The 17692-nt window shown below is 41.5% G+C and overlaps 1 protein-coding gene and 1 long non-coding RNA gene across 2 annotated transcripts in view; one reads left to right on the top strand and one right to left on the bottom strand.

Annotated features, from left to right (window-relative positions):
* LOC127054338 (uncharacterized) overlaps window positions 1-17692 on the top strand; it is a 788041-nt gene that overhangs the window by 191835 nt on the left and 578514 nt on the right. The window lies entirely within an intron of this gene.
* Window positions 10967-17692, bottom strand: part of BMS1 (BMS1 ribosome biogenesis factor) — a 40786-nt gene continuing 34060 nt past the window's right edge. Inside the window, exons 19-23 of the mRNA XM_050959992.1 lie at window positions 16875-16997; window positions 15582-15729; window positions 14385-14560; window positions 13336-13497; window positions 10967-12488 (exon numbers count right to left, since the gene is read on the bottom strand). Coding sequence (XP_050815949.1) covers window positions 12258-12488; window positions 13336-13497; window positions 14385-14560; window positions 15582-15729; window positions 16875-16997 — 840 coding nt within the window. The 3' untranslated portion in view covers window positions 10967-12257. The remainder of the gene's footprint in view (window positions 12489-13335; window positions 13498-14384; window positions 14561-15581; window positions 15730-16874; window positions 16998-17692) is intronic.

Raw genomic sequence — 17692 nt, 5'->3', positions numbered from 1 at the left:
TGACCGCTACAGTTCATGGTTATGAACATGAAATTTAATATTTAAGAATCTCTGATTCAAAATATTTGACAGTCTGGAATTGTTCCAACTGAGCTAACTGACAAGGCTAAAATGAGAGCTGTGGTAGGCAGCAAACAGAACATTTGCAGAACAGCAGCAGTGTGTAGGTTCTTAGAACACTACCAGATCCAAACCTGAAGCCCATGTTGTTCCAGGTGGGTGAAAGGATCCAGAATGCACTGACCAACTTATAGGACTAGGACTTTCGGTAGCATCTTAAGGGGAAGGAGGGTGGTAGAGAATATAGACACAAACATATAAAGAAATAATCGGTTATCTTTTTACAAATTAGTTAAACTGCAGGCACATTTCCCTAATTAGCCCTTATGTTTCCTCATCATGATGAATTAGGGGTTTAAAATCCATCCTAGCTCACCACTTGAGAAGATTAAATGATATGTTTTAGATTTCCAGCAGTAAAAGGTTGGATCACTATCTTACTCCTTCGCAAAGACTTCTGGGATTAATGGGCATCAGTCAATCGGGAGACACATATCTCCTTCTAGCTGAGACCATAACCCTAGAGTATTGATCAAATGTCCACATCCCTTGCACATAATAGAATTTCTCGGTGAACTAATTGTTTTCTCTCCTTTCATCTCTGTAAATGAGGTCAACGGCAAGGGCAAAGAAGAGAGAATTAGCTCTAAGTGTTCTTGGCATCAAAGCTGGCTTGCAAGGGAAGAGAGAGAGTTTTCAGATTTCAGAGAGTATCAGATATGGTTTATAAAGCACTGTGAAGCTTTCAAAAAACTCTAAATCTGGAGTTGCCACGATTAATGGGGTTTGCTTTAATGACTTGAGGATTTATGCTTTCTAAATCTGCTTTTATGAACCTTGGCTATACACAGGCAAGAAGACAGCACTAATTCAAGCCATACGTACAATACCACCTGCCTTTCACCTAAGAATCTCAAAGCACTCTACAGATGTTAATGAAACCTCGCAAACCACATATAACAGGCAAGTATTAGGGCTCATAACTGTTCCTAGGACCTTAATTTTAACCAGTTGTCTCTTGCCTGTGCAGATAGAACCAAACTGTGTTTTACCTGCGGGCTTAAGCTTGCCCATAAACCATGTTCAAATAAGGCCAACCTGTTATAACACATTTCCCACCACACACACAATAGATTAAACTGGGCAGGTAGGCTCCTAAACCAAGTAAAGGGAGGCACCAAGAGATAGGCAAGACGAGAATACAGTACAGTTCCTCAAAAAGTTCCTTCCCTAAAATGGTGATTGTTCTCCTAGGTCTGAACTTTCAGCCCTTTCATTTTCACCTAGCACTGCTTATTGAATAAAGGCTGCTCCTTGTCCGGCAAGGCTTAACCAAATTGCCCCATATATTCACGTAGACTCAGGTGTCTGCTCAGGCCAGCTGGCAGCACACTAATAAGATGATTATATGTCCTTGATGAGTAAAATAATCCCTGTGTATTTGGACCCCAGATTGCAAAAATGTATACATGTGCAATAGTCCCATATTCTCATATCCCACAGAGATAGCTCAAACAGATTTTCCTGTAATTTCATTTATTTCCTTCCTTTGAGGATTTCAATAACTCGGTCCTGGGTTAGGGGTTATGATAAAATTGGATGGGTGGGGTTCTGCGGCCTGCCTTGTGCAGGAGGTCAGACTAGATGATCATATTGGTCCCTTCTGGTCTATGAGTCTATGAGAATAAGAGTAGCCTGTAATGACAACTATATCCTGCCCAAACTTGATCATTCCTCCTTTTGCCTTTTCTTTCTTCACCTGCCCCTTTCACTTTCAACTGTACTGTTTTTCTCTATACCAGGAGCAGCATTTTGATAGAAGAACAGCAGCCAAAAGCAAACCTACGTTGGGCAGCCCCTTTATAGAATAAGCCCCTCCCACAGGAAGGAGGTAAGATAATTGCAATTAGAGCACAGAGCTGAAATATGGGATATCAGCACCCAGTGCTGAGTAATTTTTGAAGAGACAGCAGCTGTTTGTCATTAACCAGCACAAACTTTCTTCCCCCTCCCTCCCTTCAATTGGTCTCATTGCTGTACAATACTAATTTTATGTAATGAAACCCCCACAATAATTGGCTGTTGAACCACAGCTGTGCTTGGTCTGCTGGTTTAATGCACCAGCCTCCACTGCTCATCTCATCTGATGAAAGCACTCTGAACCCTTACTTTGTTTTGGTGTAGTACATTCATAAATAGTATAGGAGTAATAGAGCACAGTGAAAAATTCCAGCCTTCTAAGCACTTCATTCCAACATTTTCCACAGGTCTCAGAATAAGCTGGAATTAACTCAAAGTCATGGCAAATTTCATTACAGCCCCAATCAGTTTCTGTGGAATTGAGGCTTTTTTTAAAAGCCTAGCTGCATCTGCACTGGCAAAATTAGTACCTGTATTTCAGGAACTACTGTCCCCAGATCAGGTGCAAGGGTGCCAAGTGACTAGCACAGACTGCAGCCACCAAACCCTGCTCTGAAATTCTGTGACACAGTGGTAAAAACACCAGGGCTCTGTCTGCATCTGATGGCAAATACAGATCCAAATTTTGAGGTCTCTGTGTGGGGGAGGGACCTCTTCTGAAAGTGGCCCAGTGCAGTGACTGGCTGAATCAGAAGCCCATCAGCCTGAAACTATCTCGTTAGAAAAGTGTGATCTTTCCATTCCATGCCTATGGTAAGTGTAAGTTTTATCTACTAAGCTTGCACTGCTGACCTTGTTGTCTATGCCTTAATGACATTGACATTTAAACTGGCATTATTCTATTCCAAAAATTGATGCCTTGTTGAGATGAATGGGGCATTTCACACCTTTCAGAACTATTGTTTCCTGCCCTGTGTCTGCTGAGTCAGGCAGATAGGGTTACATTGGTTACACTGGATTCACATTTTTAATGAAAAGCTTAGATTCTGAAATATACTTCAGCAGCAAAGGGGGCATCCTGTGGCAAATTCTATCTCCCCTTCTTTGCTGAAAGAAGAGAGCTCTGTGCTGGGTGGGGTGCAGGGAAAGTGTCTTCAGGTTAACTTTAGTTGCAGTAGCAAAGCCATGAACATCGCTTCCATTTTCTTCAATGGGGAGATCTGATCAAAGCCCAAATTAAAGCCAGTTAAACCTATTAGGATTATTTGTGAATCAGACATTGAAAAGTGCTCTCCAGGCTCCTGTCATCTCCAGCATGGGCACTGTTTTTTGTTTCTTTTGGGTGTGGTAGGGAAGGCGGCAAGGGAAGACTGGGGATTTCTAACAAACACAACACAACCCAGCACTTTATGGCCTCCACAGCCAGGGCTGGCTCCAGCTTTTTTGTCCCCCCTCAAGTGGCAAAGAGGAAAAAATAAAGATAAAAAAAAGCCCTGCTCTGCGGCAATTTGGCAGCCGGTTCTTCCCTCCAAGAGGGACTGAGGGACCTGCTGCTGAATTAACGCCAAAGATGCGGACTTGCCGCCCCTTTCCATTGGTGCCCCAAGCATTTGCTTCCTGTGCTGGTGCCTGCAGCCGGCCCTGTCCACAGCCATTTCTTCAGGTAACTCCTGGCCCATAGCACCTGCAGAGCAGCTTGGCCAACCTCAAGACATGATGTTTTAACATCATGAGCCAAACATACACAGGTCATAAGATTCTAGACCCCATAAGATTCATGTTCCCTTGCCAAACATGCCCCTGACCACCCCCAAGGCATATCGGTGTTGCCAACACTCACACATTTACAGGGAGTGAAGAAATAAGAAAATTCCTGGACCAGAAAGTTTATAGTCTAGAGCAAAACACAGTCATCTCATACTGGGGGCTATCAAATATCCATTAAATTGGGACTATTTTTAATCTCTGTTTAGCTGTATGGGATTCTAACTGGTGACCTATCTATTAGTAATACCAGAGACACCCAATCCCCCATAAGTGCTAATGATGCCCCTTCCAGAATAAGACTTGCTTTCTGGAATCTTCATAACATCAAGTTCTCACTTTCTGGAGCTTACACAGGTAAAGGCAGCCACATATTGCTCTCAGTCTCTAACACGCTGTCTAGTGCACCTTATTCTTCAATGGACAGCTGCCATTAACCAAATACAAAAAATAATGCAACAGTAAGTCTCATTTTAGTACAATATCCAAATTCACTTCTAAAGATGTTCCAGGATCCTTGCACTAATATATTTACATAGATGCATTTTTTTTCCACCCCCACGTCATCACTGACAGGGAACAACCTGGCAGTCTTCAGACCCATAACACAGACCTCTTCCAATTCAGGCGCATTACACCTGAAGCCTTCAAGGGCAGGGCAGGATTTCCCTCTTGGGGCCTTGTCTTCCCTGGGAAAAGCATGCATTCTTCAGGGCCTGTTCCAGGGTTTTTGCTGCCCTAAGTGGTGGAAGAAAAATAAAATTAAATTAAATTAAAAAAAAAAAAGCTGTGATTTTGATAGGTGGCAGCTCCACCGCACCACTTTCTTCTTCAGTGGCAATTCGGCAGCAGGTCCTTCCCTCCAAGAGGGATCGAGGGACCCACCACCCAATTGCTGCCAAAGAGCCCAATGTGCCGCCCTTTCCCCTTGACCTGCTGCCCCCAAGCACCTGCTTGCTGAGCTGGTGCCTGAAGCCAGCCCTGCATTCTTAATGCATATTAACTTGAGGTAAAATCTTCACAAAAACAAGAAAGCTCTGTATTGCCAACTTTAAATAGTCTTTAACTCCACCTGCTAATTCGTGGGCAGACTACAAACAGCCTTCTTGCTTGTGAATGACCTACAGAACAAGAATAATTCACAGAAAGTATTCCATGAATAGTTTTAATTAAATTACGATAAAATTGCAAATTATGATTAAATGTCAATTGTTTGTGGACAATTGGTGCACAACAATAACAAAGAGGGAGATTTATCAAATAAATTATATAATGTAGATTAATCCACCAGCTCTTGTCTTTTCCATCTCTAATATCTACTAAGCACATGCCTGCCAAAAAGCTTATCAACTTCTTGCACAACCTTCCTCTATACTGAATGTGCAAGGAATTTAGAACAATCTCTGTTAACAGAGTATGGCTCTGTTTCCTACCAGTGGTTAGACCATGCATAGAGGTTTATGAGTCCACTACTGCCCTGGGTGCTAATGGACCTGCTTGTTTAGCATAGAAACCCCTGCTTTTAAATCCAGCAGTCCTGGATACACTGAACTAGGGTCATTGATACATGAATCTGTGGCCATATCAATTCACTATACAAAAGTCTTCCAGTTAGGAGACAGGGAAAAGCCGAAATAAGAGGGTGCAATGTAGTAAGAGCCAAGGCAAAACCAAAGGGAAAGCACTGTGAGCGCTATCTTGGAGAAGGATTTTGGCTTGTCCAAAAGTTGTGGGTATATTTTTGTTATCTGACTTTTCTAGCCATTTACACACTGAACCACTGTTTCTTCTGCTCTGCCATTTAAATGATACCACATTTTTGCACCATCCTGTAGCAAGCTACTCCTGTGTACAAGGTTAATTTCAAGCTATTGCCTCATTTTAAGCAACTATTTAACACATTCATCTTCTATGCATTTCAATTTCTGCCACCAATGCATTTCTTATAATTGGAATGAGGTGCTCCATTAAGTTTCCTAATAGATTCTGTTTTCAAAACCCAATAATTTAGGGCACAATACATTAAAACAGACAACATGATTAAGCCTGGTGTTTGTGAATATAAAGCTCCATGAACAGTGACCTTTAAAACTAGAGCAAGGCTGGTGGTTAAGCTTGGTTCCAGAGAAAGCAATATGCCTAACTGCAATAGTTGCTGTCATCACTATCACCTTAAAAGAATCTTAAAACACAGTACAGTGTAGATGGGAACAAACCATAGCCCTGATTTTTAGAAGTGTAGAACACCTGCAGCTCCCTCAGACTTCATCTGGAGTTGTGGGTGCTCAACCTTTATGAAAACCAGGCCCATGTTTTTTTAATTGTATCCCCAAAGTATACCAGAATCTTGTCCTAGTTTGGAGACACAGCTAAGACATGTTCAAGTCTACACTATTAGCTGCTGTAAGATTGCTTGCATAGCCAGCCTCTCTATGCTGACAGGAGAGAGCGCTGCCATCGACATAAAACCACCTCCATGAGCAGCAGGAGCAATGTTGGTGAGAGAAGCTCTCCCACCAACATAGCGCTGTGCACACTATCACTTATGCTCAGGGCTGCCGAGAGGTGGGAGACACCAGTACAAATTACCGGGGCCCAGCGGTCCAGAAGAGGGCTCAGGGCCCGGCTTCCCCAGCCCTGTTTAGCTGGTCCACCCCTGCTGGGGGGGGGCCAGAAAAATTTTTTTCACCAGGGTCCGAACCTGCTCTCAGCGGCCCTGCTTATGCTGGCAAAACTTGTGTCATTCAGGAGGCGTTTCTTTCACAATCCTACATGAAAAAGGTCAACCCATGCTTTAATTACATCAGGAGGGTACTGTGTTTTAACAGTCTTCTAACAAGGTAGTTTCTTCAGGAAACCCCTGAACTGTGCTTAAATACAGCATCCATTAACTAGGTTTGCCCTGCCATGTGGATGGAGCTTTTATTTCATAATTTCTTGTCACTACAGAGTAGCTCTCCCATTTTAAAAACATAATGGGTATAAAATAAAAATCTCCCAAATGCTGGTTAGGACCGGAATGACTCCTCTTGGCTCCAGACTGACATAGCTGGAGGCATCAATACAAATGGATTGCACAGCACATATTTTATTCCAACTCCCAGAGAGTAGTTTTTCCTCAGTGTGAATACGTCATGGTGGTGAGCTGCAGCGACTTGACATTTTTACACTAAGAAGAACAAGGTGGGAGAGATTCTCGAAAAACTCAAATGGCAATTAGCTGCAATTTGTCCACTAGAAAATCAGTCTTGTAGAAGAGAACTTTGATCAGCTGACCTTCTGCTTCCCAGGACATTTAAAAAATGCTACCTCCTCTTATTGTCCTCTCATCTAGCACAGGCCTCTACTGTCTTTTCACCTTCCCATCACTGCTGAGGCAAGAACCTCCCGCCCATACTGCTACCTTGCTCCTGCTCCTTCCACATCTAGCTCCCTCATTTACTCTCCATCCATTCTCATCTCTCATTCAAAATGATGAATTGCCCAATCCTCTTCATTTTCAGGTTTTCCCTGCTATTATGTTTATTGTAACTTTGTGAGCTGAATCAGCCCTGCTGTAACTCCACTGAAATCCATAGCTGAAGGTGGCAAATATCTTGTGATCATTAGCTCTGTGAAATACTTTGGGTACAGTTTATTATGTATAGCCTCCTTCAGGGAGAGCTGGATTGTGTACTGACTTGAAAGATTTGTATGTGGAAAATGTGTAAAGGGAGTGTTGTTTTTAAGTTTGCCTGGGGATTAGGCATGAGCAAAATTGCTTTTGTTACTTGTACCTCCTGTGGCATTCACTGTGTTTACTCAAGTTAAGAACAGCTGCGGACCCTTGTTCTGCCACTTGTAGGAACATTGCTAATGATTCTCTCAGATAACTCTGACTTTGTTCTAGTATTCTCCCCACTATATACAGTATTACCGAGACATTATTCTTGTGGCAGGGATAGTTCTACTCTGCTTACCTTGTAACAATCTTCAGAGACATGGAGGAAGTGGATTGTTTCAGGTATGTGAGTGTGAAATGTGTTCAGAGCCTGGTCAAGCTTCTGTTCATTACCTAGTGCAGTGCAAAGAGGAGATGTTCACCAAGATAGATCGTACCACACATCCTCCTGGAAACATCTGCAAATACCCTGCCCTATCAGGTATAGTCCATATTTGATAACATACTAGATAAAGATAGCCAGTTTGTCAAACAGTCCCATAAAAAGGCCATTTTTCTGCTGATTAATTTTGGGCCAGATGTTCTCACCTCTCCTCAAGGGAGCCAAGAGAAGCCTAGACCTGTGGATTCTGGCCCATAGGGCATAGAATGGGTTGGGGAGAAACTGTTCCATGATATGTCCCCACCAGCCATTTCACAGCGTTCAGGCTCTGTATTTGAGAAAGGCCAGGCTGGAGCAGGGGGCTGGCTGGGCTTTGCCACCTTCACCCCTCTCAAGTCCAAGGGCAAACCAATGAGAGTGAATGCTGAGTGAGGAGTAACGTGTCTGTGCATCTCCTGCCAGGCTATGACAGCACAGCAGAGGTCAGGTGAGCTAGGCAGCCTGCTAGCAGAAAGTACAGTAGCTAAGGGCGGGTGCAGAGGCACAAAGTCTCCACAGGATGATCTGTGTTCAAATGTCAAACTCTGTGCCCCTTCTGAATAGGAACAAAACCAACCCTCCCCTCCCCCCAACCCCTGGAGAATTTGGAATAAACTCCCCAAGTACAAACCTTGGGCATTCCCCTTCCACTTTGGGGGTTACTCCAGTGTAGCACAAAGCCCTTCATTTCTCCATGCCCAGAGAATGACCAGCAGTTTTGCTCATCTCAGAAAGCTTCCCAGGTGTTCTCACAGAACTGTGCCAAATCACTTGTAGCTGCAAATCCACCAGCATCAATCGCACCAGGGACCCATTTAGAATTTAGCCCCACTCTAACATTACAGGATGTTTGAGAACAAGCCACTTCCCCTTCCTATTCCATGGAGAGAAAAACATTTGAATGTGAAAAACAGGCCAAAAAAGTGTATTTGAGGCCATTATTTTTATTAAAAACAAATATTTTCCAGTCTTTCTGAATGAAAACCATGTAGCTGCATGTGACCAAGACTCCGTTCACTTTTGGTACATAAAGTATTAATGCGATCTCCCTGCTGCGCAAAGTCTGTATTATAGCCATTATTTTCCGTGGTCATTTTAATCTATACATTGTGTGTCATGTTATAGGCAGGGATTTATAGAGACCTACCTTAGAGCATCCTAAATCAAAGAACAGGAACAATTAGCAAATGTATTGGAACCTGGCCAGACTCTCTATCATCATAAAAGTGGGGGATACTGGGCCCCCTGAAGTCCAAAACAATGAAAAAAAATCTGTTTTGATGGTTACCTTTATGTTTCCCCTCATAAATTTCCAAAATAAAAAGGCTCAACTGGTGATTTCAAAATAGTTTTTTCCCTATTATGGAGGAAGTTACACTTTCATAGTTAAGGTAGAGCTGAGTTTTCCACTCAAAGCAGTTCCACCTTTTTGTTTCACATGGATATAATTTACCCTCCCCAAAAACACATTTAACACACAGATGTTAATCAGTTTAACTTAGTTATTTTTAAACATAGGTCAGTTTAAGAATGATTTATCGCAGGGTAGTTTAAACGAATTTAAGCTAAACTGATTACAAACCAGGGTTTTGTATTGATGTAAAGAGAGACTATACAGCCTTTTGCACCAGTTCAATAAAAAATGATACCTAGTTTTTATGTATTGCTTTTCATCCATAGATCACAATATGCTTTATAAAAGGTGGAACAAGAGATTAGTCAGTATCATTATGCCTGTTTTACAGATGGGGAAACTGAGGCACAGAGCAGTGACTTGCAGCAGGTCACTCAGCAGGCCAGTGGCAGAGCCAGAAATAAAGCCTGAGTTTCCTGTGTCCCAGTTCAGGTAAATCATACCTTTAGTTAAAGCAGTGCAACTCTAGAAAAAGATGAGCTCTTAGTTGAAATGAATTTTTGAAAATTTACAAGTAATTTATTAAAAAATTAATAAAAATGGGTCCTTTCAAAAATGTAGCATGCTATGTCAGACCTTTATATATAATTGAGGTGTATTTGGTTTGTTCATATGGAAGCATCTGTTTAAATTAATGGATTTGCTCGTCTTTTGAATTAGACAATATTTATAGAGGCTGTATAGGAAAAAAAATAGTATAAGCCTAATGAGAACAAACATTTTGAATTGGCCTGTCACAGAACACGTTTTTCTTACCTGGACCAGTGAGTGCTGAGTGGATCTGACCACAAGGAAAAGCACAACTGCAGTCCCTCTCTTCTCCTTTTTCTTCTTTGGCAAACGTGCTATCAGCAAACCTCTGCACACTTCAGTGTGTGGTGATCAGAGTTCAGAAACAATTCACAACTTTGTTTTCTTTATTAAAGATAAACAGGGGAACCTACACGCCATGCAGTCAAGGGCTGCACTGGTAACCTGACAGGACCCAAGGGCTACATCTAATTGGCATAAATAAAAGAATGCAGAGTAGTGTGTGGAAGCTACAGATGGCAGTATGCAAACTTGCAGATCAGGATGCATGCACCATCAAACCTGAAGTCTCAATGGGGACTGTTATATGTTGTACAGTGCCTAGAACAATGAGGCTGGGGCCACTAGTGGACATTAATGATGAAAGAACAGTGTGTCACTCCTCCATGCTACAGATGAATACAGTCATGGGCTGCATGGTAAAAATCTGAAGAGCGGCCACTCAACTACTCAGCAGAGAGGATCTGCTTTTATTTGAAAGTGAACCTCATCTTCTCATATCCAGGCACTTTTAATTTCATGTGAAGGAAATAGTTACATTTTCAGAGGTCGGGTTTCCACCTCTCGTGAACAATAGATGCATTAGAACTGCAATACTAAAAGGCCACTTTTCCCCAACATGGTGAGATTAACTAAGAGAATCCTGGAATGTTAAATGCTCATATGAAAATCCACAACCACCCCATTCAATACAATGCCTTTATGGACAATGTGAGCATGAGGGAGCCCTGCTCCTGACTGGGATCTCTGCAGTAAAAAATAATAAAATAATAATAATAATAATAATAATAATGAGGAAATTCAGTTTGAGGAAACAAGATCTCATCTCTGAATGAGCTTCCAAAAGATTATAATCCCAAAATGTTGTCATCTGACCACTGCCATCTGGGGGAGGAAGTATCATCATTAGCTTTGTGCCAACAATGTGTTTGGTGCTCTATACGACAAAATGAAAATAGTCCCCTCCATCTTCCCATAAGCTTACAATTTAATGCTTTATTCACATAGCCCAAAAGGGGTTTTTTGGTTCTCAATTGTGTTATTTTAATATGACTGAACCCCCGCGCCGCCCCCCCTCCTCACATAGGCAGTTTAATATCATCACAATCAATTGAGCTGGTTAGACATGAGCGTTAAGGGTGTTTTCAACAGAGTTATACTAACTTGGGGGGGGGGGAGAATCACACCTTTTTACTCCCAGGCAGGCAGAGTCCCAAAGTACTTGCACAAGTTGTGGAGTATGCATTCATGGTTCCAGCCACAGTCCAAGTGGACAATGAAGAACGCCCAAATACTGACCAGGGATGGGATACAGGTGAATCATTTTCTCTTTTGAACACTTGGCTTTGAACTACAGTGGAAGGCATATGGGAAGTAATTCTGCGGTGCTTGAGTTCAGGAATGCAAGACCCAGATATATGGAAGTGACTACTTCCATGGCATTTACTATAACACCAAAGCCAAATAATGCACCTGCCCTCTCCAGGATGTGGCTGTTGTAGAGTAGTGAGCTTCCCACCTTTTCACAGTTGCTCTGCTGCAGGGCAGACTTAGGAAAAGACTGAAGGCTTGTTTACACTCAGAACGCTACAGAGGCACAGCTCCGCCGTTGCAGTGCTTCAAAGTAGACAATACTTATGCCAATAGGAAGACCTCTCCTGTCCATCTCCCTGAGAGGCAATAGAAGAATTCTTCCATCAACTAGCCGTCGACCTAGTGCTCTCTACGCAGGTACTTGAGTGGCATTGTTAAGACAGTACAAGGGTGTGTTTTTTTCACACCGTGCCATGTAGCTATGCTGACTTAATTTTCTAGTATAGACCAGGCCTGAGCATTACCAACCTAGAGACAGATTCTGACACCCTTATTCACATTAAGTAGCACCTTACTCCGTGAGCAGTCCACTGAAACCAAGGTGATCCATTCATAAATGAATGACATTCAATAATTAACATTAAAATAGTTTAATAGTTGCTTGCAGAGCATGCAGTATGGATGTAACTGCACGGAAATACAAAGGGGACAGTTCTCCAGTAGATTTAACTCCCTCTTCCCCCACTCCAAAAAAAAAAGTACATCTTTTATTTATATGCATTTCCAAATGATAAGAGGTCAGTCATATTAGCATTTTTTCCCCCCTTGTCCTCTCAATAGCAATTTATTCCAAGGCATGGTTTCAGATAGTGTCTTTTGATTTGATGTTTGTAGGTACTGAATAGATAACTATCCTCCAGTTCCATTTGAGATCTGATGAGACCTCTAGAAACTCACTTCTCTCTCTCTCTAGATCCCTTCAAGCTTGACTTCTGCCTCTTTTTCTCCTTCTGTCCCAAAATTCGAAAGAGTTTTTTCTTGGCTTCCTTCTGCTTCTTAAATTTCTCTTCCTCCTCCTTGTGCTTCTTTTTGAGGTAATCTTTAAGGTGCTGACGATGGTTTAATTTGGCCTTCTTTATTTTGTAACTATGCACAGTACTCAAAGCAGTAAGTAGGGCTGATATCTGATTGAAACAGAAAACAAAGAGTTAAATATACAAATAGTTACATTTTGGGTGAGCCACAGAACAGCTCCCAAAAGTAAGTACAAATTTAACCCCTGGGAAACCATAAGTTAAAGATAATATTTAATGAACAGTGTCAGGATCAGAGACATTGGGCAACTCACTCACTCCCACCGTGACTCTGTTCCACCTTTGTAAAATGGGGATAATTACCATGCCTAATCATGGGAACATTAAAGGCTTAATTACTATTTATGAAGCTATTTTGAGATCCTTGCATTGAAGGTATTATTGAAAAGTGTTGTGCATCATCATTATCATAAGATTATTTAACTTTACAGGAAGGCTAAATTGAGGTTTACATCCTCCCGTTCTTACAAACCTTCTACCTTTCTCCAAATCCTGCATCAATTTCTTGATTTGTGTTCGAAGCATCTCTTTACTATTAATGGATGGCAAACATAAGAGCAAAGAGAAGCAGGCAATTATATAACTAAAACTCCCATATAGTGTGATAACTGCACACCGCTGACCTAAACGTCTTGAGAACACTATGACTAGGACATACTAGGAGAATTGGGGAGACACATTTTTGCCATACATGATATACTACAACAATTCCTAGCAATAATTTGCTCTGTAGTCTGCTCAGGACCAATTAAGCACAGAGCTCTGGTATGTACCATATACAGAGATGGAATGATGGCTGGAGGCAAGATATAATCCCAGGAACACATTTTTAGCAATAGCTGCACATTTCAGTGATCCTAAAATTAAACAGTCACACATGATCCAAGCAACACCATCTTAAATGGGAGGTGTTAATTTCACATCAAAACATATTTACCTTCTTTTCATGAGGCTCCCTGATAACAGCTGGTCTCCACTGGTCCTTCGTAGGCTTAGCTTTCTTCTCATGATTCTTAGGCTTGTTCTTAAATGGCAGTGCCTTCTGGAGTGCTTTAGGAATGTGGAGCTTATTGAAATGCTTCTTCTCCCTCACTATTGGCTGAAAAAACAAATTTCACACATGCATAAGAGTCATATTTCTATAACACTTTTCCTGTGCACAGTATTTTACATTTCAAATAAAATTAGTTCTCTTTCTTTCTTGCCCTTGGCTAGGTATGATAGACATACTATAACGCAGGTGAACCTAAGGCTAAGGTTTTGTCATGGATATTTTTAGTAAAAGTCATGGACAGGTCATGGGCAATAAAGAAAAATTCATGGAAGCCCGTGACCTGTCCCTGACTTTTACTAAAAATATCCATGATAAAATGGGAAGGGACTGGGCAGTTGAGCGGTGGCTGGGAGCTCCACGGTCCCCACCACCCCCGGGGGCTCAGAGTTCCAGGGTCACCCTGCCATGGTGGCTGGGGTGCAGCTGAGGTCCCTCTGCCCCCACTGTGGTGACCAGGGAGTTGAGAGGTACCCACTGCCCATGATGGCCTGCTGCCTCAGGTGGTGGGGATACCTCACAGCTCCCTTATCACTTATGAGTCTTCAAAAAATCCTATGATGTGGTTTTACGAGATTATGGATATTAGCTTTGCCATCCAGGACAAATGTCTTTGTGGTAATTAAGAAGTCTCCCTATATCAACCTCAATGCCATTTTATCTAGATGTCCCACTGGTTCTCCAGCTTTTCATGGGTCACTTTGTAAATTCTCATCGATCCACCATCCAACTCAACACCTCGATCTCCCACAACTTGATTCTTGCTCTGCAGACCACCCAAAAAAGGCCATGACAACTACTCTGTGAGTGAAGAGATGTACACATACATACACACATGTATATACATTGCACTTAATTTTACACTGATTTTAGGAACAGCGGAGGCCCCACACACACACATTTTAACTCGCAGATTGCAAGAATATAAAAGATACCTTATAGAGAGAATCTTTCTTTTGCTTCAGTCTGATCCCCAGTTCGTGCCTCAGTTGGCCAGTTGTCTTCATTCCTGTCCAAGTATCTTTCTCACCTGCTGGCTTCAGCAAGGATGTTACTGGGTTATAGAAGGCTGGGATGGAAACAGGATACCAAGTCCGCATAAAGACAATATCTGAAAGGAAAGAACATGATCACATAGCTTTTCACAATGTGGTTTACTGTATCCACACTACAGGCAAACATCATTTGAATAAGGCAGTCAACTGAATTGCAAACCACACAATAAATTAACTTCTATTTTACAACAGGAGCACTGCTCTTATTCTCAGTCTCTAGAACATCAGGCAGATCAATGCATGTATTAATACCTCTGAACTCCTCAAAACCTGCATAGAAGTTACACAAAGAGAAGCATATTCCTGAAGAGTCCCAAGTTGAGTATCACTGTACTAGATATTCCTACCCGATTAAAAAACATATAATGATCTATAGCAAAGGAGGTCACATATAGTCTGTGCCTATCAACAGCAGCATATCCAAATAATTAGTCTTCCCTCTACATGTTTTTCAAAACCAAGCAATATGCTGCTACGATTTTCCACTAGCACAAATTCAATATGGTGTAACTACTATCATATGAGAACAGAGCATAGGGCACAGTGACCTGATGCACATATCATCCGACTGCAGTCAAGTAGGGAATCCCCAGCAGATCACTAAAAAATTAAACATCTGCTTTGTAATCACACATCAGACGACAGAAAAGCTTCTGATTAAGAGCTATCAACTCTCCTCTGATTCACAATAAAAGTCCCTTTCTAGCACTCACACCGCTATATACAGCATATGCCTGAGTTCTCTAGGCAAACCGAGTTCTAAGTTCTCCAGAATATAGTTTACAAAACAAACTAACACTGAGGGCAGAAATAGGTCACCTAACAGACCTTCTACATCTGTACTTCCTATTATTCTCAGTGATGGCATCATCGAAAAGAACCAAACATAAGTGATTCTTTTCCAACTCTGTCACACACGCATTCATCACCACATCTGATAAATACTCAAAAGATTCTGTTTTCTGAATTCACATTTAGGTTATTAGAGATTCAAGAATACAAATGGTGCTTACATATTCGGGGAAGCAGGAGGAAAGGCATGGGATGAGGATCTCTTATTTGGAGAGTGTTACTCACCACTCATCAGCAGCTTGTCTTCGAATGTTGCCCTGAACGCTCCTTCGGGTTTTCTAAGACCCTTTTTGATCTGTCCTCGAATACCACTCACAGTGCGTATGGCCGCCCCTTCAAATTTAGCCACTTCCAATGGAGAATTGAACATTCCCTGTGAAACACAAAGATTATAGACCATTTATTAAAGATGGCATGTTTATTATGAATAAATTACAATCTTACCATTCTCTATACAGATTTGAGTAGGCCACAAAAAAACAATAATCCCCAAGCAGTTTACCATAAACAGGGAATTGGGATAATAAAATGTTCTTAAATTTATACTGACACTGATCACATTAAGAATTTATGATAGTGATTATTTTTTTCTTCTAAGATAATCATCTAATTTACACCATATAAATGGAGGTAAAATTTCAGGTTTCCATCTTTGCACCCACCCATCTCAACCATGAACATGTTAGAAAGCATCTTCTCATTTCTCCTTTGAAGATTTGTTTGCCATAACATAACATTTGGCAGGTGTCTTGTAAGGTGTAACTGCCTTAAATTACTGGAGGGGTAGGGGGAGTACCTAATATAATGCAGCATTCTAGGACATGAGTTTCTGCATTTATAAAATACAAGTCAATGGGATTACTCATGGGTGTAAAGTTAAGTGAGTAATTGAGTGCTTTGTTGGACTGGGTGCAAAGCACTCAGCAACTTGCAGGCTCAAGCCCCAAGTCCCCTAACCTAAAGCTCTGTTTCCCTGATTTAGGGTAGCCTGCAGGCTTCATTAAAGCTGTTTGGCTCCTTGGAAACTCAGTCTTACACCACCTCCTCCCCTAGCCAGCTCCACAACCGTACAGGAACTCAATTTCTGCAGGAACTCAGCTTCCGTCCTGCAGTTTGTAAATGCTATAGGACCAAACCCTGCTGGAGAAGGAAGAGACTGGATTAACATTCTGCTAAAATGGCAGGCACTGGGCAAGCAGGCCAATTGATTATCCACACCCCACTTTTATGAAACCCTTTGGAAGACAGTACTGTATTTGGCACAAAGAGTTTACAAGAGTGAGGTTTAGCTAATGGAGGTAGTGATAATAATTTATATTCCTTGTAAGATACTTTTACAAAATGTATTGAATATGCTTTAAATAAAAATTACAAGGCCAAAAACCCTATGCAACATCCCTGACTCAGCAAAATTCCCATTACTTTGAGATTTCTGCCTCAAAAAGACTGAAGAACAGAGCCCGAAGATGCATTTCCTTCCGACCTTCATTCTAGCAGGATTACAGTACACATACATACCTTAATAAATGATGTGTTTTTGTAAATTTTAAACGGGAAACCAGTCAGCTTTAATTTCTTCACGACTGTTATGGATTTATCTAAATCAAGCACAACTCCTGTGGCAGCTATCCGGAAATCAGGCTGAAATATACAACAGTATGGATGATTGATAGATCATTAAATGTGTATAACAACAATCCTACTGCAGCAACTGAAGAACTCACTTGACAGGTACTATTTCATGACACGTCATAACCAGAGTTCACAGACTTTACAACTTTAGCTGCAGCACTGCAGCATGGCAAACTAAAATCAACTTCATGAAAACTGGTTGAGTTACTGTCAATGTCACATCCCTAGCACCTATTAATGAGCTATTCAGACTGGCTATTCAAATGAATTTTAAAGTCACCTTTAAGATTTTTTCCCCAGTTTCTACTGCACTCTGCACTGTTTCTTCATTAAAAAGAATTTTACACGCACATACATGCAGAATGGCTCAGAGCAAAGGGACCTTGTTATTGTAATAACCACCATACCTCTCTTGTTGAGATATTATGAAGATATCCTTTAAATATTTAAAAAACAAACAGTAAGGCCATATAAAAAGACACCCTTCTCTCAGAGCTCGGTTAACAAAACAACCCCTCAGAGTTACTACCTGGCTCGCCAGGGAGCAATCTGAATTCCTTAATATGTGGTGCAAGTGCACACAAGTGTACGTACAATAAAGGCCTACCTACATTTGGAGCGAGGGTTGTGATTCCCACCTCACACAGACTTACTTGCTCAAGCTCTCATGGAGCTAGCATGCTAAAAATAGCAACATAGGCCAG

This window comes from Gopherus flavomarginatus, chromosome 6, assembly GCF_025201925.1.
Source record: "Gopherus flavomarginatus isolate rGopFla2 chromosome 6, rGopFla2.mat.asm, whole genome shotgun sequence".
NCBI classification, from domain to species: domain Eukaryota; kingdom Metazoa; phylum Chordata; order Testudines; family Testudinidae; genus Gopherus; species Gopherus flavomarginatus.
Note: the sequence above shows the minus strand (reverse complement) of the source record. Positions and strands in the feature narration are given on the sequence as shown.